Consider the following 26,668-nt stretch of genomic DNA (forward strand, 5'->3'; position numbering starts at 1 on the left):
GCTATGCGTTCTGCTCAGCTGTGTATAATCAGTAGAGGACAACTGGGGATGTGCGGAGTATTTCTGTGTTTGACAATGTGAGTTGATCTATGGAAAACAAGGACTTGGAAAAGTAAAACCAAATTCATAATATAGTCTACTGAAAAACTACAGCTACACTTTCAGAAGTTCACAGGGAGACGATTACACACTCAAACAATTGGTAAGTGTTTTTAATGAACGCTAATAACACTTCTGATCCTGAATGAGAAACAGTTCGACAGAAAGAAAAAAAAGTCGGACCTCGAATTTCCCTATGATGAATACAGCATACGAGTGTATGGCCGATACGTCGATTTTAGAGCGCGTGTATTTTTTGCATGCCCATCAAATTATTCAATCGAAGCCGCAATTGTTGTGGTAAATTCCTGCACCTCAAGACCGTCCTTGTATTGCTTCAATTCCATAACTATGCAGACGGGGCCTTCATGACACACATCTGCCAACCTGTTTTGACAGGATGAATGTTGGAAGAGTAGAGTTTTATGCTTTAGGCTATAAAAACCAAACCTAAATAGTCCACTTTACATGAGAATTTCAAATTAAGGCTCCTATCCAGTGTCATGCCAGTCGTCACCCCTCTCTCCAACAGGTAGGTGGACCCTGTGGAACTTCACAAGATTTATGCAAATTCTGAAACATATGTCTTAAACTCAACCGGCAAGGGTAAGAGTTTCGGGAACTGATCAGTTATATTTGTTCTAAACACTTTCTTTTTTTTGACTGAATTTTGACCAGCTGTAGATATCTGTAGGCTTTCAAAAGTCACCTTTACTGGATGGAGACATCTGAGACCAATATAGCGTATCAACTAGATTTATATTTTGCACTTGGATGGGTCTTAAACATGCCTACTATTTTCCTAGTTTATTAGTTGTATTGAAATCGCTTCTTCCCAAGTTACTCATTATTGACAATCCTTGACCCAGTGAACCCAATTGCTTCAGCTGATGGGTGTTACAATGGAACAAAGAGGTCCTGATTGCAGGCTGTTTATAATCAAAGGAAATTTCCCAGCAGCAGTTGCACTGGAATTAAACAACATTAAGGTTAATGAAAAGTCAATTTGACTTGTTTGGGCAAACATTTTTTCTAGAGGCAAGCTGAAGTCTACGCACCTTCGTCAGTGATTGGTCAACAGTAGGGATTCTTCAATCAAGTCTTCGTCATTCAACGAGGTACAACTCGTTTTCATGCACATTTTTTCATTGAGAAATACTACACCAAACATAAAATTGCATGACTAAGATATCCTTGGCAAAAACTCAAATGTCATTAATTGATGTTAAATTAATTGACTATTTTGAGGAAGTGTACACAGGCTACGCTGTCTCAAAATGGACAAACAGAACTATTGCTCTTTTTTCCCCCTCGTTTGTAAGCACACTCTTTCGGTTCGCCTAGATGAATTTGGCTAGCCGCCAGCCGAACTGAAGTATGCTGACGCCTTTAGTGGGCATTTCTTTTTTGCCAAGATAATCCATCCAGCTGACAGGTGTGGCATATCAATAAGCTGCTTTAACAGTATGATCATTACACAGGTGCACCTTGTGCTGGGTACAAAAGACCACTCTTAACTGTGCAGTTTTGTCACCACACAATGCCACAGATGTCTCAAGTTTTTAGGGAATGTACAATTGGCATGCTGACTGCAGGAATGTCCACCAGAGCTCTTGACAGAGAATTTAATGTTAGTTTCTCTATCATAAGCTGTCAACAACATTGTTTTAGAGAATTTGGCAGTACGTCCAACCGGCCTCTCAACCGCAAACCACGTGTAATTGTGCCAGGCCTGGATGCACATCCAGCTTCTTCACTTGCGGGATCGTCTGAGACCAGCCACCTGGGCAGCTGATGAAACTGTGGGTTTGCACAACTGAAGAATTTCTGCCAAACTGTCTGAAACAGTCTCAGGGAAGCTCATCTGTGTGCTCGTCGTCCTCGGCAGGGTCTTGACCTGTCTGCAGTTCGGCATCATAACCGACTTCAGTGGACAAATGCTCACCTTCGAAGGCCACTGACGCACTGGAGAAGTGTGCTCTTCACGGATTAATCCCGGTTTCAACTGTACCGGGCATATGTACGACAGCGTGTATGGAGTTGTGTGGGCGAGCGGTTTGCTGATGTGAACTGAGTGCCCCATGGTGGGGGTGTGGGCAGGCATAAGGTACGGACGACAAACCCAATTTTACATTTTCTCTATGGCAATTTGAATGCACAGAGATACCGTGACGAGCTCCTGAGGCCCATTGTCGTGCCATTTATCCGCCACCATCACCTCATGTTTCAGGATGATAATGCACGGCCCCATGTCGCAAGGATCTGTAATCTGAAAATGTCCCAGTTCTTCCATGGCCTGCACACTCGCCAGACATGTCACCCATCGAGCATGGTTGGGATGCTCTGGATCGACGTGTACGACAGCGTGTTCCAGTTCCCGCCAATATCCAGCAACTTCGCACAGCCATTGAAGAGGAGTGGGACAACATGCCACAATCAACAGCCTGATCAACTCTATGCGACTGAGATGTTGCGCTGCATGAAGCAAATGGTGGTCACACCAGATGCTGACTGGTTTTCTGCACCATCCCCCTACTTATTTAAATTTTTTAAAGGGATCTGTCTTCTCAGTCATGTGAAATCCATAGATTAGGGCCTAATGAATTTATTTCAATTGACTGATTTCCTTATTTGAACTGTGTAACTCAGTCAAATCTTTGAAATTGTTGTGTTTTTATATTTTTGTTCAGTATAGATGAATGATCACTCTATGGAATGGACAACACTCTTCATGGGGGTCCAAGTAGAAAGCACTTAACCTACTTCCATTGAATATCTTCAGTACTGAGCATCAAGGGCAACACTGGGTGAAGTGTCTTATGGTTCTTCTGGGAGGAGATGCACTGTTGTTCCTTGTCGGTGGCACAGACGGGTACGTCTTGTTCTCCACTAGCCTGTTGTACACATGCAGCTTGTTGTATGTACACATTACACAGAACACTGGGTTGCTCTAGCTCTCTCTCTGCTTCCTGATAGTCGCACTGATAAGGGCTGAGCTGCAGAGAGAGAGAGGGTGACTTTCACACGTCTCTCAACTCATGCCCCTTATCTCACTCACAAAATGACTCAAGCATTTACGTCTACAGATATCTTAGTAAACCACCAAGAGCCTTGCACAAGTCTGTTCCTGGACAAACAAACCTCGCATGTTATTTGGTGGTCAACGGTAACTTAGTTTGGTGTTGCATGAAAAAGTACAAAGATGCACTTAGCCTTGTCCATGGGTTAATGTTGGATAATAGATTTTGGTCATGTCTGACTGAACACCTTATCCAATATATTTCAGGACTAAACAAGACTGCGTTGGTTCTGAATACACTTAATTGAAAATGAGAACTATCACATGCAATGTCAAAGTGGAAAACATTGAGGGTTTTCCCCTCCTGGGCTCCAAAGTTACAACAACCACTGTAAGTTTGAGCTAGGATTACGCACAGAGTTAGAGGTCAACGTAGAAGATAAACATTAGCCTGCTTTGAAAGTGGAGTGTGATTTAGGACTGGAGATCTGAGGTCAGAGGGAGTGTTTGTGCCATCATAATGTTGACGGTGCTATAAAACTGCACTTAAATCAGACTCTATCTCAGTTTAAGGACTTGCCCTTTAAGTTTGACCAGCAGGCTTCCCCTCGCCTCTCAAAACCATGGTAAAGCTCAGACAGAGGTAGGATTGTTAAATGTTTGCCTGCCGACAATACTTAGCACCTCTGACTACCGACACTGTTCAATCGCTTTTGTGTTCAAACAGCAAAGACCTTGAAAGTTGTCAGCCACTCAGCCTTGTAAAAATACTCCAAACCAGAAGGCGGCAGAGGTGGTGTTTGACAATGCATATCCATGAGTATTGCTTAAGGTCTAAATTCAAAGCTATTTGTGATAATGTTGCTATTTTGTAGAAAGGCCTTGTTGATACTAGCCAGATGGCCACATCCTGTACTGCCAGTGCCAGCACATAGCCAAATTCTTAGGTAGCTAATGTTAGCATATTCACCAGCTAGCACAACATAGCTAGCTAGCTAAGGACACTGCACTAACTTGGCAGCTGTTTCATGAAAATTAAATCACAATGGATTAGCAATGGATGTCAATACTAGCTACAGTGGTTAGCTAGCTTGGAGGAAGTATTTAGTGTTGTGTGCATTGTCTGTGCAATTAGCTACCATCCCATAGCCTACATTGTATATGAAGTGTGACTGGCTCGTCCATGGTGTACTGAGATTCAAAAAGAAAAATGTATGGCTCAATGTCGTGGGGGTTTGTGCTCTCTGATTGGCTCAAAGTCAAGTTGTTGGCCACGACAAGCATTGTGATTCCACAAGTAGAATCGATAGGTTTGTTGCTACTGGGTCGGTACGTAGCAGGTACCACTTTTGTTCTAGCAAGAGAAGGAATGGCCTTCCACTGTGAGATGTAGCTATCGGCAGTCATATTCTTGGTAAGTTTCATGCTGCAGAACATTATGGGCGGCCACTTCCCTCTGTGGCATCAGACAGTGAAGCATACAACCATTAAAAAGATTGCGTACCTAAGTCCAGTTCATCACCAGTAAGGTCCTAACTTGCTAATGACGAAGACAGCATTTTCCACTCGTTAGGTATGTTAATTTACCTATCTAAACCATAAATGATTTGAACCCGTTTTCAATAGCTTTCAATACCTCACCTTGCGAGGATAATGGCACTGAGAAAAAGTCTAAGGTGGATGGATTATCTTGGCAAAGGATAAATGCACACTAACAGGGATGTAAACAAATCTGCACAATTTGAGAGTTAAGCTTTTTGTGTGCGACTGGAACATTTCTTGGCTCTTATTTCAGCTCATGAAACATGGGACCAACACTTTACATATTGCATTTATATTTTTGTTCAGTGTACAAAGCTGCCCAAAGTAAAGAGTTCGTATGGGTCGTGCCATGTCATTTCAGCAAGCCACGATGCCCACAATCTCAGATTATTCACTTTTTTCACATAATAGCAGGAACAGAACTTGGTAGTATCAGAATGTATGATTGGACATAAACCTAATAACTTCAAGGAAGAAGATGCAGGGGTGAAAGTAGATTTTATTTCTTACCAGTATGGACTATCCCCCCCCCTTTTTTCCCATTTTTTTTTAAATAGTCTAGATGCAATCATAGAATCTCTGTGGGGCTAGTAGTCTTAACTTTTTACATGTATTACCATTTTAATGTGGCATTAGCACAACCAGTCATGTTTTCATCTGATTGTCAATCACTTTAAAAAAGCGCTCCTTGTAGGCTACCCTCGCAAAATAATTCCAGCATCCAAACAGTGCACTGTGCAAAACACCTAAACGTGTATTGTAATGACGTTCTGCGATTTCGTCATTAGGCCTACACTTGTAGCTTGAATTGACGTGTCCAATGCTGTCTGTATGTGTGTCTCGGTATCAGCCACTCATCTGTTTTTTTTTTTTCTCTCCCCAATTTCGTGGTATCCAATTGTCCTATCGCTGCAACTCCCGTATGGACTCGGCAGAGGAGAAGGTCGAGAGCCATGCGTCCTCCCCCGAAACACAACCTAGCCAAGCCGCGCTGCTTCTTGACACAATGCCCGCTTAACCCGGAAGCCAGCCGCACCAATGTGTCAGAGGAAACACCGTGCACCTGGCGACCGAATTGCTAGTGCTCGACGGGACAAGAACATCCCTGCCGTCCAAACACTCCCCTAACCCTGACGGCACTGGGCCAATTGTGCGCCGCCCCATGGGTCTCCCAGTCACGGCCGGCTGCGACAGAGCCTGGACTCAAACCAGGATCTCTAGTGGCACAGTTAGCACTGAAATGCAGTGCCTTAGACCAGTGCGCCACTCTGGAGGCCCTACAGCCACTCATCTCTGCCTTGGCAAAATGTATGTGTTCTCATCAAACCACAATGCAATTTGGAGCGTATACCCCCCGGTTTCAAGTCAATTCGCAAATGTTTAATGTGGCTGACATGGTAATGTTTTTTGGGGGGGATTCCTAATGTCTTACTCATGTTTAGGAGGAAGTTTGGTCTAAATCGGATGTTAGGTACTATATTTATTGAAAATTATATTAATCTTATTTCAATAGCCCATTTTTAAAGCAATCAATTTCCTTTATTTCTTAGATCGAAATAATATTGCATGAATGCTATTCTTAACGATCTGAACCTTTTTTCTAGAGCTTTTTGAGGTGGAACGACCCATATGTTAAATGTCTGGGAGAAGTCGAAGGTTACGAAGATGCTATTCTAGAAGGAGCTGGTTTGACTGAAATTGAGTGAGAGTATGCGTCTGGTTTATTGTGTTCTCCTGTGAATGAAAGGCCGTTGGTCTCTTGTGGGCTGTGTCAAGGACATGGTGCAGGAGTAATGTGGGAAAGAGGGTCATTCTCTGACACTGAGAGAATTGTGAGTGTTTTTTTCCCCCCTCTGTGGGTGTAGACAGGGGTAAGCGAGAGGTCAAGCAAGATAAACACGGCCCTAACACTGAAATAATAAAGGCTCTGTCTCAGTCAGCTCGGTTAGCTTTTTATTTTTCACTTTCTGAATATAAACATCCTGACAGTGTTCTGTCTGAATGAGGACATCCCCAGAGACTTGTGTAGTATTCCCAGAATCCCTTGAGACTTGTTGGGAAGACAGTTTGGGGAAGAGGGAATGTGATGTAGTCTGACTGTGAGAGAGGTGGAGCAGCCTACAATCTACTGCAGTATTCTCAGCCTGCCCCCTCTATTATGCTTTATTGATTCATGTCGCACGCAGAAACTGTTAATTTGCCAAGTGAATTGTACCCCACGATGAATTCGGGGAGGGGACTGTGGATCTGTCTCCGTCCATTAGTACGTTCGTACATTAGTCACACGTGATATCTCAGGCAGAACTGGCACGATTTTGACTAAACTTGGGTGAATGATGCGTCTTGCCATAGAGATCCGGCATTTACAGAATTACACTGATTGGCCCAAGGTGGGGGCTACAGTAGTTAACTGAAATTTGTTAGTCACACGCGATCGCTCAATTGGCCTGGGGGGGGGGGGGGCGCTGCATCATTCATGGGGGACGACATGTTTACAGTTGCCTTGTTGCATGTAATAGGGAGCAGGTTCTCTACATGATTGAGCAACTGAGTCACTGAGATATCTTCTAGCCATGGAGGCCAAAATAATGGGGAACTGGGCATTTATATACATGATCCTAAGCCTGATGGGATGTTCATTGCTTAATTAACTCAGGAACCACACCTGTGTGGAATCATCTGCTTTCAATATACTTTATATCCCTCATTTACTCGAGCATTTTCTTTTATTTTGCCAGTTACTTGTATATGGAACAAGGAAATTGCTCTCTGACACAGCAGCCAAAAGTGAAGTAATTTCTCCCTCAGACTCGGCTGCTATTCACATACAGAGGGGGGATTCGCACCTTTCGAGAAAGATTAGCAAAATGTCAAATGCTGAGCTATATTGTATGCAAAAAGAAAAGGGGGAAATTATTTTATACTAAGATTTTGTTTAACAAGTGATGTTTTTTTCTCTCAAAGGTAGGGATCACAGTTATTTGAACCCCTGTTTTCAATACCTCACCTTGGGAGGATAATGGCACTGAGCCTTTTTCTAATGTGGAGGGATTATCTTGGCAAAGGATAAATGCTCACTAACAGGGATGTAAACAAGCTTGTGTGAAACTTGAGCGAAATAAGCTTTTTGTGCTTATGGAACATTTCTGGCTCTTTTTTTTTTTTTTTTTTTTATCCCATTTTCTCCCCAATTTTTCGTAGTATCCAATCGCTAGTAATTACTATCTTGTCTCATCGCTACAACTCCCGTACGGGCTCGGGAGAGACGAAGGTCGAAAGCCATGCGTCCTCCGAAGCACAACCCAACCAAGCCGCACTGCTTCTTAACACAGCGCGCCTCCAACCCGGAAGCCAGCTGCACCAATGTTTCGGAGGAAACACCGTGTACCTGGCCCCCTTGGTTAGTGCGCACTGCGCCCGGCCCGCCACAGGAGTCGCTGGAGCGCGATGAGACAAGGATATCCCTACCGGCCAAACCCTCCCTAACCCGGACGACGCTATGCCAATTGTGCGTCGCCCCACGGACCTCCCGGTCGCGGCCGGCTGCGACAGTCTGGCTCTTTTTTTATTTCAGCTCATGAGACATGGCACCAACACTGCATTTTATATTTTTGTTCAGTATAATATAATTTCCTACTTTTTTAGAGTATACCATATAGCTTAGTAATTGAATTGTTTAGTATAGTCATTAATGCTCATCTTTATTAGGGTTGTTAATAATTTCCAACCCCACTGTATTTCATTGCCTCTGACAGATACCTCCCCCAGGCACTATGGAGTCAGTAAGTCATATGAAATTATTCCCTATGGTTCAAAATCAATATTATTGATGTTATCCTTGGTGCTCAATAGGAAATTCCCAGGTTGGTTAAATGTCACTTCCTTTCTGCTCAGTCTGTGCCCTCTGTCTGTAAACCTCTCTGGAGAGACGTAGAGTGGCATGTCTACCCAGAGGAGATGCCTGGGCTTGTCTTACCCTCCATAGTCTGCCCTCTGTTATTAGTTCAAGGTTTTACTTCCCTCCCAACACTGGGAGCTGTCAGTTGTGAATGATATTCCCCAGATAGTAATCACTCCCCAAGAATGCCAGGCGTTGTGTCTCAAGTACAGGGAAGACAGTGTCGGCTGCTTGTTATGGTTATCCGTTTGTGGTGGGGCATTGGACACACAGTTAATACAGTGACCTAATTAGAATTTTCATTCTCTCCCTTTCTCCAACTGAGCACAGTCTATTATCTCAGGGCAACATGTGCCTGTCACAACTGTCGACTGTTAGGAAAAAGTTTCCAGTTGGAATTCAAGCTTCAAGCTAAGATCACAGGAACAAGGGACATTATCTACTCCGCTGAAAGGGATATTACAGACCAAGTGATCCATTGTAGCGCTCTAACTTAACAACCATCAGATTATTTGTGGTGGCATCTGGGTCCACTTAGAGAACAAGCTCCAGATCTCCAGAAAGGAGGTTCAGGTTGCGGCTAACACACTTATCAGCTGTGGGAACAAATGCTATCCATTTGTGTGTAACGAAGGCTGGCTCCAGCACAAGGGGCCCCCTTCACATGACTGTGTCAGCCTGGCTAGTGTTTTCCTAAGGATTTGAAGGAAGCTGTGCTTCCCACCTTTAGGAAAATAGTGATTTACAGTTTTCATAGCTCAGCAAACCTGAGATGATGGATAATAGAAGTTTAAAACGCAGTAAAACTAGGTTGGGGTGTGATAAATTGCTCTGCTGACCTTGTTCTTGCTAGAAGACCTCTTCATTAATATTACATTTTTCCATCCAAGTTTGTTTTCTCTGGTTTTTGTACATGGAAAATTTCACGGTAATGAAGTTACGCTGTGAATTTATAGTTTAGGTTGTAGCAAGCCTAACTAGGGTTTTCTAATGATCAATTAGCCTTTTAAAATTATAAACTTGGATTAGCTAACACAACATGCCATTGGAACACATGTGTGATGGTTGCTGATAATGGGCCTCTGTGTAGATATTCTCTGTGTAGATATTCAATAAAAAATCAGCCGTTTCCAGCTACAATAGTCATTTACAACATTAACGATGTCTACACTATATTTCTGATCAATTTGATGTTATTTTAATGCACATGTGCTTTTCTTTCAAAGACAAGGACATTTCTAAGTGACCACAAACTTTTGAACGTGTGAGTGTCTTAACTTCTTTGGGACAGGGGGGCAGTATTGAGTAGCTTGGATAAAAAGGTGCCCAGAGTAAACTGCCTGCTACTCAGTCCTACAAGAGAGAATATGCATATATTTAGTAGATTTGGAAAGAAAACACTCTGAAGTTTCTAAAACTGTTTGAATGATGTCTGTGTGTATAACAGGACTCATATGGCAGGCAAAAGCCTGAGAAAAAATCCAACCAGGAAGTGGGAAATCTGAGGTTTGTAGATACAGTGGAAATGGGGTCATATTGCACTTCCTAAGGCTTCCACTAGATGTCAACAGTCTTTAGAACCTTGTTTGATGCTTCTACTGTGAAGGAGGGGGGCAATGGGAGCTGAATGAGTTAGAGGTCTGCCAGAGTGGCATGAGCTGGTCACGCGCGTTCACGTGAGGGGTAGCTTGCGTTCCATTGCAATTCTACAGACAAAGGAATTCTCCGTTTGGAACATTATTGAAGATTTAGGATAAAAATATCCGAAAGATTGATTCTATACTTAGTTTGACATGTTTCTACGAACTGTAATATGACTTTTCGTCTGAACTGTCGCCTGGACCTGCCCGCGCGTCGTGAGTTTGGATTGTGTACTAAACGCGTGAACAAAAAGGAGGTATTTGGACACAAATTATGGACTTTATCGAACAAATCAAACATTTATTGTGGAACTGGGATTCCTGGGAGTGCATTTTGATGAAGATCATCGAAGGTAAGTGAATATTTATAATGCTATTTCTGACTTTGTTGACTCCACAACATGGCGGATATCTGTATGGCTTGTTTGGGCTCTGAGCGCTGTACTCAGATTATTGCATGGTGTGCTTTTTCGGTAAAGCTTTTTTGAAATGCAACTGCTGTCAGATTTTAAGGAGAAGTTTATCTAAAGTACCATGCATAACACTTGTATTTTCATCAACATTTATGATGAGTATTTCTGTAAATTGATGTGGCTCTCTGCAAAATCCCCGGATGTTTTGGAAGCAAAACATTACTGAACGCAACGCACCAATGTAATCTGAGATTTTTGTATATAAATATGAACTTTATCGAACAAAACATACATGTATTGTGTAACATGAAGTCCTATGAGTGTCATCTGATGAAGATCATCAAAGGTTAGTGATTCATTTGATCTCTTTCTGCTTTTTGTGACTCCTCTTTGGCTGGAAAAATGGCTGTGTTTTTCTGTGACTATGTACTGACCTAACATAATCGTTTGGTGTGTTTCGCCGTAAAGCCTTTTTGAAATCTGACACTTTGGCTGGATTCACAACAAGTGTAGCTTTAATTTGGTGTATTGCATGTGTGATTTCATGAAAGTTTAATTTTTATAGTAATTTATTTGAATTTGGCGCTCTGCATTTTCACTGGATGTTGGCCATGTGGGACGCTTGCGTCCCACATATCCCAGAGAGAGGTCTACCTTCGAGCCATTTTTTTTCTTGTCTATCCACTCATTTACCAGGTGAGGGTTCAGAGATTAGTGTAGTCGTGGTTATGCAGCTGGGTTAGCTCTGAGGTCAGAGTTCCAGACCTGTCGGAAGTGGATTTGTTCAGTAGCTCAATGCATTAGGCGCTGCAGGCACATTTCTCACTGTTAAACAAGTGAATATAATGTGTTGAGCAGGGGACTTGTTTTCTCCCAGCGTTCCTGTGCAACATAGTTGACCAACTCCCGAGGCAGTGGGCTTGGCCTCAGCGAGTCAGCTTGCTCGGGGCAATGGCCACAGATTGCACTCGGAACAATGCACGATACTAATCCCTGACAAATTCCTGCCTCTCCAATCTAGCTGCGGTGAAATATGTGATTGTTTGAAAGATGGAGGCTTACTAGGAATCACAGGAGACGAGTTCTCAGGCCCAGTCTTTTGTATTCATTTGATTTAAGGAGGGAGAGAAGCAGTGATGTGGGAAACTGGCAGGGTGGCTGGAGGTGACACTCCTCATCAGTAAGACCAAAGTACTTTGGCGAGATGAGGGCCTACCTTAACTGCAGGCCACTGTGTTTGAACTTCCCAACCATAGGAGGTTGGTGGCACCGTAATTGGGGAGAATGGACTCTTGGTAATGGCTGCAGCAAAATAGGTGGAATGGCATCAAACATATGGTTTCCATTTGTTTGATGCCATTCCATTTGCTCCATTCTGGCCATTATTGTGAGCCGTTCTCACCTCAACAGCCTCCTGTGTCAACCTGTGTAGCCTATGAACAATTATGCCTGAAAAAGAGCTTTAGATGCATTTAAATCCTTGCCCTTACTAATTCAAAGGGCGATTTATGGAAGAGGGTAGCTAGTTATTGGAAATGTTTTTGTGGTTTGGTTACTGTAAGGCTTCAATTTGACTGAATTTCACCATTCCCGTCAACCTTTTCTTCAGGTGGTTGCAGCATTTGGATGTCTCATCCCAGCTAGGACCCTCCAGCTCTGTCTCATGTCACTCCCCCAGACTTCCAGTCACTGGTCTGGTATGAGCTCATGTTGTAATCTCAGGAATATACAAAGCCCTCTAGAGCCCCATACGTCAGAGCTTGTGCCAGCCACTCAAACACAGACTAACCATGCAGTAATCAGTGGAATGTGAGGAATTTCTCTATTAAATGCTGATAAGAATCCAGCTATTTTTCCCCATACCTGTGCAAGCTTAGAGGAGTGGGGAATGAATGTGTTTGTGTAGCATGGTACAGATTGTATAAGCACACAATACGATGGTGTAATAAGCACATAACTGGGGCAGCTGGGCAATGGGAAAGGTTTACAGCTGTGATGAAGCTGGTGATCATCTTCTGGGAGATGCACATACTGTGATCAATACTACGGAATGTAGAATCTAGATTGAGGTGACTGACAACAGGGCATCACAACATTGGCCATACATCAGAGGAACAAAATGTTTTGTTCTGTTGCTGTTTAACAGAGTTGCATTATTATGTGAAAGCTTATGTTTCATGTTGATTTTACTACAATGAGTCCACTTGTGCTGACTTGAGACCTGACTCTGTTCTGTCTTGGCAGGTCCTGAGGCCTGAGTGCCATGCCAGAGGAGTCCCACAGTACTCTCCATAAGGGCCCAATGGGGGAAGGTAAGACCAGCCTTTTAAAAAATCTTATTGACCTTTTTATAGTTAGTCGTACAGTATGTGACATCTCAGATGCACTGGCAAACAATGATCACTTGGCAGTCTTCAGCTCAAAGTCCATTACTAACCTCCTTTGACTTAATGTAATGTTTGTTTGGCGTCCTGGCATTGGAGAGCTAATGTAACATTGATAGAAGGGCATTCTAATCCAAAATTGCAGGTTATTTGCCGTCAGCCAAAGTACTGCATGGGTAGGTGGAAAGGGCTAGAAATCTGCAGAATAAAGGACATCTGAAGGATTGGAAAAGCAGAGCTCAGAGACCCATGAATTCCCTGCCCACAGTCTGTCAGGGCTGACCTGGCAGAGCGGTGCTTTGTGTGATTCCGGAGCTGGACTGCCCCTTCTGCATAGCTCGGACCAAAACAAGGATCAGGATGTGTCTGACTCTAAAACAATGATTATGCTTTGGCCAGCATATGTAGCTGACCTGCATGGTGGGGGGTGCTTCCTTAAATTCTATGTTATTTCAATTGCTAATAATCTTCAGTAAAAGAACTTGCCTGTGTCCACAATACCCCCCCCCCCCCCCCCCCCCCCCCTCTCCCCTCTCCACTGAATAGATTTTGGCACTGAGCTTCCACTCTGGCTGAAGAATGCCAATGTGTCAATGGCTCCCTTTTTCCTCCCCACCCGTCCCTTTGCCACCACCACGGCCAAATGAGGCCAGTGGCTGGGAGGGGGGGACGTGTGCCGCCCTCATGAAGAGTTGTCTCGTTCCCTCAGACTGCCTATAGCTCAGACTGCATTCAGACTCCCTTCACAATTGAAGCCTCTAAAACAAATCCCAACTTTTGATTTAGCCTGCTCTCAAATTGTAGTTTAAAAAAATGATGTCTCTCTCTTTTGAGGTAATGATTGGACGAAGTGAAGAGTCAAGAGGAATGTGTGTTGAAAGGTAAACAATGAAGTCTGTCATTGTCGTGACGATCCAGCTCAAATTCACCTCTGGGGTCAAAAGAGCCCAAAGGTTTATAACATGACCACTCAGCTGAAAGAAAATCTGGGGGATTGGTTTTAATGGTTACAGCCTTACAATTACTGTACACCTGACATGGCTAGCATGGGACAAACCCTGGGTTCAATACTCTGCTTCTGCTCCAAGGTGGCTTTATTTCATTTGATATATCAACTGAAATGTTTTAATATACACAGTCAGGCTGTGGTGGATTAGTACCCCCCCCCCCCCTAGAGTCATTTAATACATTTTGAATTGACTGTTGGCTGAATGGAGGAAGTAAAACAACATTTTAGCATTGTTTAAGCTTTCTTTGGTGTTTTATCTGTGTTTTTAGATCAATTGTTGGTGCATTATCCGCACCAATGCAAACTCTGACTTCTTCTAAGCAAACGTCAAACCAAATGGGTATGAGTCAATATCGCCATGCTGTATGAAAGCTAAAGCACCGCTGTGTGAAGCTGCTGATGAAACAACATGTTTGAACCCAGTACCAACACACCTCAGGACCAGGGTGCCAAAGATAAGAGCTACCCCTGACCTACTTAGTAATGAGGACTGGAATTGGAATGTAGCTGTGTTTGCAGAATGTATGGAGCTTTAAAGGGGTAGGAGACTGAGGAATTCAATGGGAACCAGTCCAAGCAGCAGCTTTTCCAGCCCAGTGGGCCTGGGGCTACAGACTGTGGCGACCTGGCCAGGCAGGGATGACTGCTCCTCTCTGAGTGCTGCTTGTTAATGGGGGCCTCCAGAGCTTAACTCTTTTACCCCTCATTCTGCTCCTCTATCAGTCAGCCATAGGTTAGCTGGCTGCACCAGATCCGGTCACATGCATACTGGTCCCATGTGGAGACTGCTTAGAAAGGGTTTTAATGCTAGTGGCATTCAGTGGCACTGGCAGTGACTTTTAGTCTGACCCAGTCCAAATCTGTATGTGCTTCAGCCAACTCTTCTATTGCTGTCATGCCATGACCTATAGACTGCATATACAGATCTGGGACCAAGCTAAGCAACACAAACTGTAAGATGGACACTGGACTTCTACAGAGACAACCTCCTATTCATCAATGTTTTTGTGCAGATGGTGAAAAGGATCAGGTCTGAGCTCTTTTGTTGCCAAGGCATTTATATAGCACCACATTCAATGTCTTCTACTGCATTGTTCAGGACCATGCCTCCCACTCCCCACAATCAGTCACATTGATTCATTTCAATGTGAATGATTTTACTGCCCCTTACAATTACATTCCACCCAGAACTCTTCCAGTAGATTATGCACATTAGTCATAGACTCTGAGTCTCATTCCAAGGTCTGGGGAAGTTTGCATTGTTATTGTGCTGTCTGTTAAAAGTTCTCCAGAATCTTGTTCCATTTAGAAAACCCCACATTAGTTTCCTCTGTGATACGATGCTGCTTGTATTTGGAGTTGTTTTCTTTTCCTGTGTAATGTCTGTCAGTGAACCTCAGTTGAGAACATATGCTGCATGTCCTGGAAGGGCTCAAGGGAACTCCCAGGACATCCCTCCCTGACCCCCCCTCAACTCCTCCTCTCTGCCCAGCTGTCCCCCAGAGTGTTGCCCTCCCTCTGTGGGGCTCACTCTGCAGGGAAGTGCTAATGGGCCATGGGCCTGTCTGTGGACACACAGCCTAGTGGTAAAGTTTACAATGTGCTCACACCTCGGACCTCCATCAGACCCAGATGGCGTGTGTTGTCCAGAGGAAATGGGACTTTAAATAAACCCCAGCTGAAGTGGCTCTTTGGGGGTTATGTTGAATGGAGTCTTATAAGTGGATCATCACATGCCTGTGTACTGAGGTCAATTTGGCACTGCTGGATCCTTCACCCCTCAAACGTTGCTTTGCAAGTAAACTAACAGGATTAAATCAGAGTCTTTTGAACAGAAGTGTCTTTCAAAACTTTGAATCTCAACCACTTTCTCCTTCTCTTATTAGTATTGGAATGGTGGTTCAGAGGTGCAGTGCAGAGAAATGTTTCCCTTGTCCCCCAATTTAGTCTTATCACTGTAAATTACAAGGTTTGTTTTTGAGTTATCAGGTCTCTAGTCCAGAATAAATTGGTGGGAAATTATAGTGTGAATGTATATAGTTGACAGTTGAGCTTTACCTGTTTCCTCGTCAGAAACCAGGCAACTGAAATGGAAGAATGCACATTAAACAAGTGTACAGTGAACTTTCAAATATTTAAGAACAGGTCTGAAGGATAGAATATTCACATTGTCATGGCAAATAAGCGTTGTCAACCACAAACAGTTTCACTTGTTAGCACAGGAGTTCCTCAAACTTCCCAACAACTAGCTAGATCTCTGACCTTGACATTTTGTGTGGAATGCAGGTTCAGGTTATGTGTGCTCAGCCTTAGTCACTGCTGCTATTCGGGTGTATTTACTGACCTCCAAGCTAATCATTAACATCCACTTTAATGTCCTTTTAGAGGTAAAAGTAAAGTGTAAATAAAACAGTCTAGAAGCAAGAAAGAGATTGCTTACTGGTTAACTCCCCTCAACAATGCAGTACGATATTCAATTCTTAATACAAAAGCCCAAATACAAAATGTAAAAAATAAGTTGTAATAAAAATTTGAAGGAAGAAAATTCAGAATCATTGTCTTGTCACTAGTGATGATTCATGGCAATGATAGGGAGTTTTTCCTGTCCTTTAGTTGCAATGTGCACGATGATGGTGTAGACTTATGACTAATCCTCAGCTTCAGCCTCTGTGCATATGCTGCTTCCTGGGGAGGAGTCTTTCACCACAGCCAAGTGGGGAGGAGTCTTTCCCAAGGGGATAAACTCCAGACACCCCATGTTCCTTTTGTCTGATCTCTGTGGAGGAACTGATAACCACGGCCAGGGTTGTAAGGGTGTGTGTTAAAGGATGGAGGAATATTGGGGCATTGAAGCGGTCATTGAGATGTAGAGAGAAATGCCATTCTTGGCTTTATCCTATAGCAAAACAGGGTGATGCCAAGCCCTTGACTCTGAAAGGATAAGTTAACCGATATAAGGGGCGCCTTCGGATCCACAGGAGATTTTTCCTGTGAGTGAATGACAACATACAAAAAGTAGTCATCGTTCAATTAGAGGGTTGGATTTTCCAGCTTATGTGGCTTGGGGAGGTCCCCTTTATGGCTAGCAGGGATTCTCCGCTAGATATTCAGATTGTGAATGCACAGTCAAGAGAAACCGATGTAAAGAAATCAAGAATGCCTTGCAGCAATTATTCAGGAAAGTAAATAGCGTGCTCATGGACTGTAAATTGCTCAAGTATTTCTACAACTTGTTTTGACAGGGTTTAACATGATCTTGGATTATAACTATTCTTATGAATCAAGGCATAACAAAGGGAACAAAATGTTCAAGTTCTTGGGATTTTACAACAAAAAGGTTGTATAACAAGCTGTCTGGGATGGCAGTTTGCCATTTTGTGAACCCCTGCCTCAACGGTGTGAATAAGATCCAATATGAATTATGTGTCCAGCAGAGTGCTCTGTAGTTTCAGTCAATGTCTGGTACAAAACAACAAGGCCTTGTTAGACATGATTCGCCATCTTCAATAATTACGCAGCTTCATTTGATACATGAGTCAGGATGATTAGAAGAACAGCTATGTGAAGCAGTACTAACAGAATAAGTGGGGCCACATTGGTGCCTGCTTGGGAGGAAGGACATTCACAATGAAGGGACTTTATATATGGTTCATTTTCATCCTGGTGAACACCATGCCACTTGCATGCAAATATCAGACCGCAACAGGAAATGAGTCCAGGGTTCAGGAGAACTGTATAACACTATGGTGTTGGAGACAGAGTGCCGCCTCATGCTCTCAACCTCTTTAGAGAGCGAAGAGGACATATTCCTCTGTTTTCAAAGGTGCCCCTGCAACTAGAGGAGGGAGAGGGATTTGCATTCTGGGTGTTGGAGACGGACACTCATGTTCCTCTTTCCTAGCTCCTGATTTGGTTAGAACATTCAAGGATGAAGATGGGTCACTTTTAATGGAGAGGGTTTCCTATCAAACAACATAAGGATTATGATGACTACCAAGTATCCATTTTGCCATCCACTTTTGTTCATAAGGAAATGTCTGACTGGATGTGAGGGGTGCAAGCTGCAGATGTAGAGTCATAGGGGTGTGTCTGGCACAGAGGAAAGGTGCTCACTCATCAGATGAAAGTTTCCCCGACTCTCTACTGCGGTTCAGTAGATTGGAGGTGAGCAGAAGGGAGTTTATACTTACATGCCTAATAAGGGAGGGATGTCTCAGACTTAGATAGGACAACAGTGGAATTTCTCACCTTCGTCATAGTGAGGACCTGGGTGGTGAGGACCAAGTCACTGCACTCTTTTGTTAAAGGTATGTCCAGAGATTTTACAAAATACGTTTCATTTGAATATTTGTTCTGAGGTGTATTTTTTAATTTAGAAGATATTATTAGAAACTCTATCAAAAGCATAATTGTCATGGTTTAATCCCAATTTTAGTTTAGTTTCAACATCACTATGGATGGATTTAGGCCCTTCTGTTATCTTATGTTTTTTTTTATACTCTTTTGTTGTTATTTATTATCTAACATCTTTGCATTGAGTCCTTTTAACCTATGTAATCAGTTCCTCCTATGGAAGGCAGGACATGTTGTGTAATGTGTCTTAGATAGAACTGGCTAAGAGCTCTGAGTCTCTCCATAGCAACTGCTTTGACTGGGCTGTAAATATAGCCCATGAGGAAAAACAACTCTTTGTCCAGTGTAGAATTTACATATGAACATGGAAGCCAGAGCAGGTTGGTTTGCGTTACGTCCACATGTCAATCTCGCAATGTTTTGAAACCGACAGGTAATGCAGTCTTCTCAGTATTGTGACCAAAAGTTGTTGGAAAAAGAATATAGCTTCCTGATGGGAATTAATCATATTGTATCACAGGGACCATGAGAGAAAATTAGGGATTATTTCTCATCTTTGATTTATAGTGCTCTTTAACAAGACAGACAAATGTCATACTGTCAGTGAAATGTCCCATTGAGGGATGTCTTTACTGAGAGACAATTTGCATGCTCGGTGTGGAGAAGGTGAACAACAAGGTGTTGTCAGAACTACAGTACATGTCTACCTTACTTGGTACTGTATGTCGTTGACATCAATCTTCTCATCACAAACAGATGGGGTCATATGAGTTTTATGGTGTCAACCTCTGACGAATGAAAGCTGAAATGGAACCATCTATAGATTACATCTGTTCTAGACTGTCTGATTACTCAGTGACCCTTCAGAACGTCTCGCCTTCATCTCAGGCTGTGGAAATACTATACTAGTGTTCAAAGCCAGGGGCTGCTGTACTCATCATAAATTTCCAGGGCCAAAAGTATCTTAAGGATAAGTTGTTTCTAACAATGAATTTAGCATTAAGATGCTTTCAGGAAAACGGGCCCAGAGCTCCTCTTCCAACTAAACCTGGCTTGGCTCAAAGGGAAGTCTCATGGACCTGGAATTCTCATTCGTTAAGATGCCTGACATTGTTCAGTAGTCAAAAACATGCAGGCCCCATTCCCATAGATGATACTGTTGAACAATGTTCTTCTAAGTTGAACTATAGCTTCCCAGGGGCCGGGCTGTGGACTCCAGGGAGTAACAGAGGTCATGCTTGTGGCATTTACATTCAGTAGTCTGTGAAGTTTAACTTTGGTTTAATAGGCTGTAGCAACCAGGAATTCAAATAATTACAACTAGGGGTTCAGAATGAATACAGCAGGCATGTCAGCTATTTTACCTCAACAAGGTGATTAAAACAGCCCATAATACTCCGTTCAGACATTAGCAGTTGATCTGATGAAATCCCTTGTACTGTGTGTTACAATGTGACTTATTTTTTACTTATTCCTCTGTCATACTGTAGCTATTTGAAACAGAGATCATACTTTGTGTAACTCTGTATTGTTGAAGGTGAGGCTAAAATGTACTCCAAATACTATACTCTGTTTTTAACCTTGACTTGGTTAATACTTCTGTTTGACTATGTTAATGATTGTATTCAATTGGTAGCCTCAAACAGAATTGGACTAAAACGACCTTGGGGCAATTCCACGATAATGGAATTGCACTGACTAAGTTTTTCACAAAAAAATGTATGCCAAATTTAAAAACCATTGATTTCAGAGTTTTAACAAATCCTACAACTCTATGCACAAGGACTACTTTTAACAAGTTACACAGAACATTTGACAAAAACACATTTAATGGAATAATTGCAGATTAAAAGTTAAAAATAATTTCTGTAAAATCTCCATCAGTTTGTGACCATGTTTTCCAGAAACTCTGTTAAATATCTGCTCCGGATTAAGATTCATCCATGTCTGCAAAAAGAATGGGGTGACTTTGAAAGTCTATTTTGGTTATTGAACTACAAAAAGTGAAGTGGATTTACACCCAGTAACAGTATTGCGGTAATTTCAGAATTGGGTCTCTGATCTGTACTACACATAAATGCATAATTATGAATGTCATTCTATTCATGGTGATGTATCCTAAATAGGTACACAAAGATGGAAATATGCAATATCCTCCTCTGCATATCTGGGTATTATTCTACACACTGGCTATTATTTTAATGACCTCCGACAACAAACTACACCAAATTTGGTTGGTCTGTACCAATCAGACGTACAGTAGAATACAGTACATGAATGTACTCAACTCTAGTGTGATCTACTATTTCCTGTACTGAACTACTGTACAGGTCTGTCCTGTACTGAACTATGCTTTGCTTTACTGTACTGTCCAAACTTGTGAAACATACACGTCTATGATTTGGTCCGGAATGGAAAAAATCTGAACCACTCATGGATGCCTATGTTTGGGCCAAATTAAAGGCCGGTCCAGATGTCTGTGGACGTTGAAATCAAGGCCAGGGCGGACTGACCACATTTAAACTATTTTTCAACATCCATGGACATCCGGTGTCGGTCGGTGCTCAGTGGGTGAGGATTCTGGCTAGAGTAAATGGAAAGGGAGGGGGCTCATGGGTAGGTGTCAGTAAGAGCCAGGAAAGGTGACATTAATGAGAAAGAGGGAGGGCTTGTCCATACTTTACACACTCTTGCTTTGACCACCAGACGATAAAGAGAAAGAAAATGGTTATCAGCTGAACATAACAGTATACCAGTGGAAGGGAGGACAGTAACAGGTGACCCAACTGTGGTTTGTGACTACTATGATTTCCCATTGTAGCCAATTGAAATACAGAAGTTACGTTAGATTTTTCAGTAATTCTGTTACTGATTTGGTAACAGAATTTCACATTTTAATCCCTTAATAATTCCTAAACAAAATTGATATCAGTAAAAGCAAGAACTAATCAATAGTCCTATCTTTACGTGTTACTTCTGTGAACTTTCAATGACCTCCCTCCTAATGAGGGAGAGAAATTAGAAAATATCTTCGACATGTGGGTTTTTGGTAACGGAATTTCAAAGCAATGTTTGTTAAACTTACAGTAGGCAGAAACAAATCTCCTGAACTAAATATGTGTTGATATAAGTTGGCAAGGGTCTTTACTTCAACATTGTGTTTTGATGTATTTCTAATGCCTTTTAAGACTTTTTCTGGTAGATGGTTTCTAAGACTCCTTTTCCATCTGTTTGAAGAAATCAAAGCCTTTGTTTGATTTTCTTTGGATGGAAAAGGGTTGACACATGACCAAAAATATTAACATAATATGTAAGTGTGACTGGGAGACCCATGAGGCGGTGCACAATTGGCCCAGCATTGTCCTGGACGGTTTGGCAGGCCAGGATTTCCTTGTCCCATCGCGCTCTAGCGACTCCTTGTGGCAGGCCGGGCATCTGCAAGCTGACACCGGTCATCAGTTAGACTGTTTCCTCCTACACATTGGTGCGGCTGGCTTCCAGGTTAAGCGAGCAGTGTGTCAAGAAGTGCGTGTTTAGGAGGATGCATGGCTCTCGACCGTCGCCTCTCCCGAGTCCATAGGGGAGTTTCAGCGATGGGACAAGACCGTAACTACCAATTGGGTAAAAGTACAACAAATATAAACTCTGCATGAGGCAAATGGGGGTCACACCAGATACTGACTGGTTTTCTGATCCATACTTATTTTTTTATTTTTTTTTAAGGTATCTGACCAACAGATGCATGTCTGTATTCCCAGTCATGAGAAATCCATAGATTAGGTCCTAATGAATTTATTTCAATTGACTGATTTCCTTATATGAACTGTAACTCAGTAAAATCATTGAAAATGTTGCGTTTTCTATTTTTGTTCAGTGTATATATACACTGCTCAAAAAAATAAAGGGAACACTAAAATAACACATCCTAGATCTGAATGAATGAAATATTCTTATTAAATACTTTTTTCTTTACATAGTTGAATGTGCTGACAACAAAATCACACAAATTATCAATGGAACTCAAATTTATCAACCCATGGAGGTCTGGATTTGGAGTCACACTCAAAATTAAAGTGGAAAACCACACTACAGGCTGATCCAACTTTGATGTAATGTCCTTAAAACAAGTCAAAATGAGACTCAGTAGTGTGTGTGGCCTCCACGTGCCTGTATGACCTCCCTACAACGCCTGGGCATGCTCCTGATGAGGTGGCGGATGGTCTCCTGAGGGATCTCCTCCCAGACCTGGACTAAAGCATCCGCCAACTCCTGGACAGTCTGTGGTGCAACGTGGCGTTGGTGGATGGAGCGAGACACGATGTCCCAGATGTGCTCAATTGGATTCAGGTCTGGGGAACGGGCGGGCCAGTCCATAGCATCAATGCCTTCCTCTTGCAGGAACTGCTGACACACTCCAGCCACATGAGGTCTAGCATTGTCTTGCATTAGGAGGAACCCAGGGCCAACCGCACCAGCATATGGTCTCACAAGGGGTCTGAGGATCTCATCTCGGTACCTAATGGCAGTCAGGCTACCTCTGGCGAGCACATGGAGGGCTGTGCGGCCCCCAAAGAAATGCCACCCCACACCATGACTGACCCACCGCCAAACCGGTCATGCTGGAGAATGTTGCAGGCAGCAGATCGTTCTCCACGGCGTCTCCAGACTCTGTCACATGTGCTCAGTGTGAACCTGCTTTCATCTGTGAAGAGCACAGGGCGCCAGTGGCGAATTTGCCAATCTTGGTGTTCTCTGGCAAATGCCAAACGTCCTGCACGGTGTTGGGCTGTAAGCACAACCCCCACCTGTGGACGTCGGGCCCTCATACCACCCTCATGGAGTCTGTTTCTGACCGTTTGAGCAGACACATGCACATTTGTGGCCTGCTGGAGGTCATTTTGCAGGGCTCTGGCAGTGCTGCTCTGGCAGTGCTCCTCCTGCTCCTCCTTGCACAAAGGCGGAGGTAGCGGTCCTGCTGCTGGGTTGTTGCCCTCCTACGGCCTCCTCCACATCTCCTGATGTACTGGCCTGTCTCCTGGTAGCGCCTCCATGCTCTGGACACTACGCTGACAGACACAGCAAACCTTCTTGCCACAGCTCGCATTGATGTGCCATCCTGGATGAGCTGCACTACCTGAGCCACTTGTGTGGGTTGTAGACTCCGTCTCATGCTACCACTAGAGTGAAAACACCGCCAGCATTCAAAAGTGACCAAAACATCAGCCAGGAAGCATAGGAACTGAGAAGTGGTCTGTGGTCACCACCTGCAGAACCACTCCTTTATTGGGGGTGTCTTGCTAATTGCCTATAATTTCCACCTTTTGTCTATTCCATTTGCACAACAGCATGTGAAATGTATTGTCAATCAGTGTTGCTTCCTAAGTGGACAGTTTGATTTCACAGAAGTGTGATTGACTTGGAGTTACATTGTGTTGTTTAAGTGTTCCCTTTATTTTTTTGAGCAGTGTATATTCCTTAATTAAAAAAAATATATAGACTAACCTTTCATTTGACACCCAATTTAACAGGCTCCTATGAACTTCACATGTTGGTGCTCATGGGTCCTCTTTTTAGATGGAAATTAACCTTACCAAGCCTTTATGTGACTGAGCTAAAGCAGGAGGGTGTGGGAGTTTGACTGCGCCACCATCTCTTGGATTGAATAATATTGTGGATGTAAAGAAGTCTTTTTTAAAAGCTGTAACCTGCAGACCATCCAACTGAGAACAGGCCGCAGGGAGGTCAACACATGTAAATCTTCTTGCAAATCAGCCTCCAAATATTTACACAAAGCTTTGAATACTCTAACTATGTGAAAGTATCTGAGTGTGTGTGTGTAATATGAAGTCTCAATGGTGAAGATGATAAACCCCCTATGAAAAGTCAGCTGTTGCTTTGTCATGGTGTGTTGGTTTTCCTGTGATGGATGTGCATACTGTACATTTTCTAAATATCTCCTGCATCAAAAGCTGCGGAGGAACACATGAGTTCCCCCTCATGAGTGAGGAAATGAGTGGTTCGTTCTGACACTCTCAGAGAAGAATGTACACATCCGTCTGAAGATGTTATGTTTTGAAAACCTCAGCTCAGTAACCTACAGTTCTGTCAGGACCACATGCATCACATTAAACTAGACTCAGGGCATCTTCCCACACACTTCTCCCCTTCTGAGTATTAACAGGTCCCAGAGCAGTTATTTACCTGCAGCTATTGGCTCAACCAGGCCCTGTAAATGGGCTGTTCAAGGATCCCCAGCTGACTCTGTATCTCAAGAGAATTGTTGCTATAGTATGCTAACGTATTACTGGAACTAAATTAGGTTTCTCATTGTAAACACTTTTTATAAGGGATGACATCTGGTCACCACCTGTATTCAGATTAAGTCAAATCGGTGTGTGTGTGTGTTCAGAATTGTGAGGTATCTCCTCTGAACATCTGTAGGGCTGTGTTTACTGACATATTTGTCTTGTTTCTCTGTTAGTGAAGGGACAGGTGTTGGTGTATGGCAGTGTGGGGGTGGAATCACAGTTGTATCACCCAGTGTGGGAGTTTATTGGTCATGGCAGTGCGGTGTGCATGCAGGCCTGTGCCAGGGAAGATACGTTGAGCCTCTGGGATCAGTACTAAATGTTTGCAGATGCTGGAGAGACTGAGGCACCAGGATAGACCAGACACTGCCTTAAGTTCTGAGCGGGAGTCTGATAGTGTCAATACATTATACATACTGTATTGACACTATGTGAGGATTTCAATTCTGAGGTACATGAGATGAATGCCTATGGCCAAGTCATTAGCCGTCTTTTTCTTTTTTGCTATTTTGTCAGTCATGGTTTATGCCTGTGATGTACCAGAGATGGAGGTCATCATTGTCCTCTCTGGTAATCCTGCGTCTGACTTCCTTATCCACAGAGGCCCAATGGAAACACTGCCCTGCGTCACAGTAGGCTTGCTAATTTAGCGCTAACCTTATTTTCAGACCCACATGTTTACCAGGGCTTTTAATTTGCATTTCTTAGCATTGCCTGCTACAACGAAGCCACTCCGCGTGTGGTTGATGGAATCGTACGGAGGACCTCAAACCAATGGAGTGTGGTATCAGGCAAATATAGACTACCTTATATCTTCAGTGGGTACTCCGAGCAGGGAAAGAGAGAAGATTGATGGTACTAGGGCAGTTAGTGACCGTATTACCGCCACACCGGCGGAGACATGACCGCAGTCAATTTCCATGTGACTGTTTAGTCAATGTAACTAAGCTTCTCTAAGCTCTGATTCTGCTGATGGTCATTAGTAGCCTACCAAACTTGCTAACTGTCTGGTACTCTGCACTATATTGTTTCTCTAATCCCTCTGACAGCAATGCAGATCGATCAAAAATCAAACACTTCATGAGAGCTCATGATGCGCAACATTTCTATAGGCTATGCCTGTGTCAGAAAACAGCGTGATAGAGGCCATTAAAAAGAGGATCCCATCAGATTTCTTTAGAATATGCTTACTATATTTATTTCTCAACTTTCCTAATATTTAAGCACATTGCTTGGCTTTACAACAGGAGTATAGCCTACCTGACTGGCATGAAAATAAACCACAGGAAAAGCGTCCTCCATTTGCTATTTAAGTGCATAGATGACATGTATATTTTTGCCCCTGGTGCATGATAATGCTTCATTCTAAATAAAAACAAATTTCACACGTATATGTAAAGACGAGGTTAAATCAAGAATAGTCTGATGGGTGACAATATTAGCCTATCGCTTGTGAATAATGTATTATCACTAGTGAATGATGCCCAGGTTGTGTGCAGTAAGGCAGACAGCTCATGCCTTTTTTTTATGACTTTTTCAAATCATAGTCCCACACCTCATGTATCCTGGCCAATATGTTTTGATGAGGTTTGTATCACAACTAAAGTGGCCAAATAACTTCTTCAAATGAAGCACATTAATCTACTTTACAACCGGTGAAGAGCCTAACTGGCATACATAGGTGGTGCATGACTTTCACGTTTGGGGAAGATCATTTTCACCATAAAAATGCACCTTTTATAATAAAGCATTACATGCATAATCACATTTGTGGTAACTTATGAGAATTGTGTTATCCCGCTAAATGATTGCATTTTGGAACATTCGCCCTTATATCCTACTGCCGTGTACGCATTGCTGCGCTAATAATGTGAAGAAATGGCCTAATAGTTTATCAAAATTAAGCTAAATGTTCTGATCTGTTGCAACAGCCTCATTGCTTTAAAAAAATAATAATTAAAATGGATGCGAGTGGTGGTATTAATTTGGGATCTACCGCATCC

General features: G+C 42.9%; 1 protein-coding gene across 1 annotated transcript in view; it reads left to right on the plus strand.

Moving 5' to 3' along the window:
• The window catches only part of LOC139530792 (pleckstrin homology domain-containing family G member 3-like), a 46,501-nt gene continuing 19,833 nt past the window's right edge, over positions 1 to 26,668 (plus strand). The window contains exons 1-2 of the mRNA XM_071327490.1: positions 1 to 202; positions 12,856 to 12,923. Of these exons, the coding sequence (XP_071183591.1) occupies positions 12,875 to 12,923 (49 nt within the window). The 5' untranslated portion in view covers positions 1 to 202; positions 12,856 to 12,874. The remainder of the gene's footprint in view (positions 203 to 12,855; positions 12,924 to 26,668) is intronic.

This window comes from Salvelinus alpinus, chromosome 9 (genome assembly GCF_045679555.1).
Source record: "Salvelinus alpinus chromosome 9, SLU_Salpinus.1, whole genome shotgun sequence".
In the NCBI taxonomy this organism is placed as follows: Eukaryota; Metazoa; Chordata; class Actinopteri; order Salmoniformes; family Salmonidae; genus Salvelinus; species Salvelinus alpinus.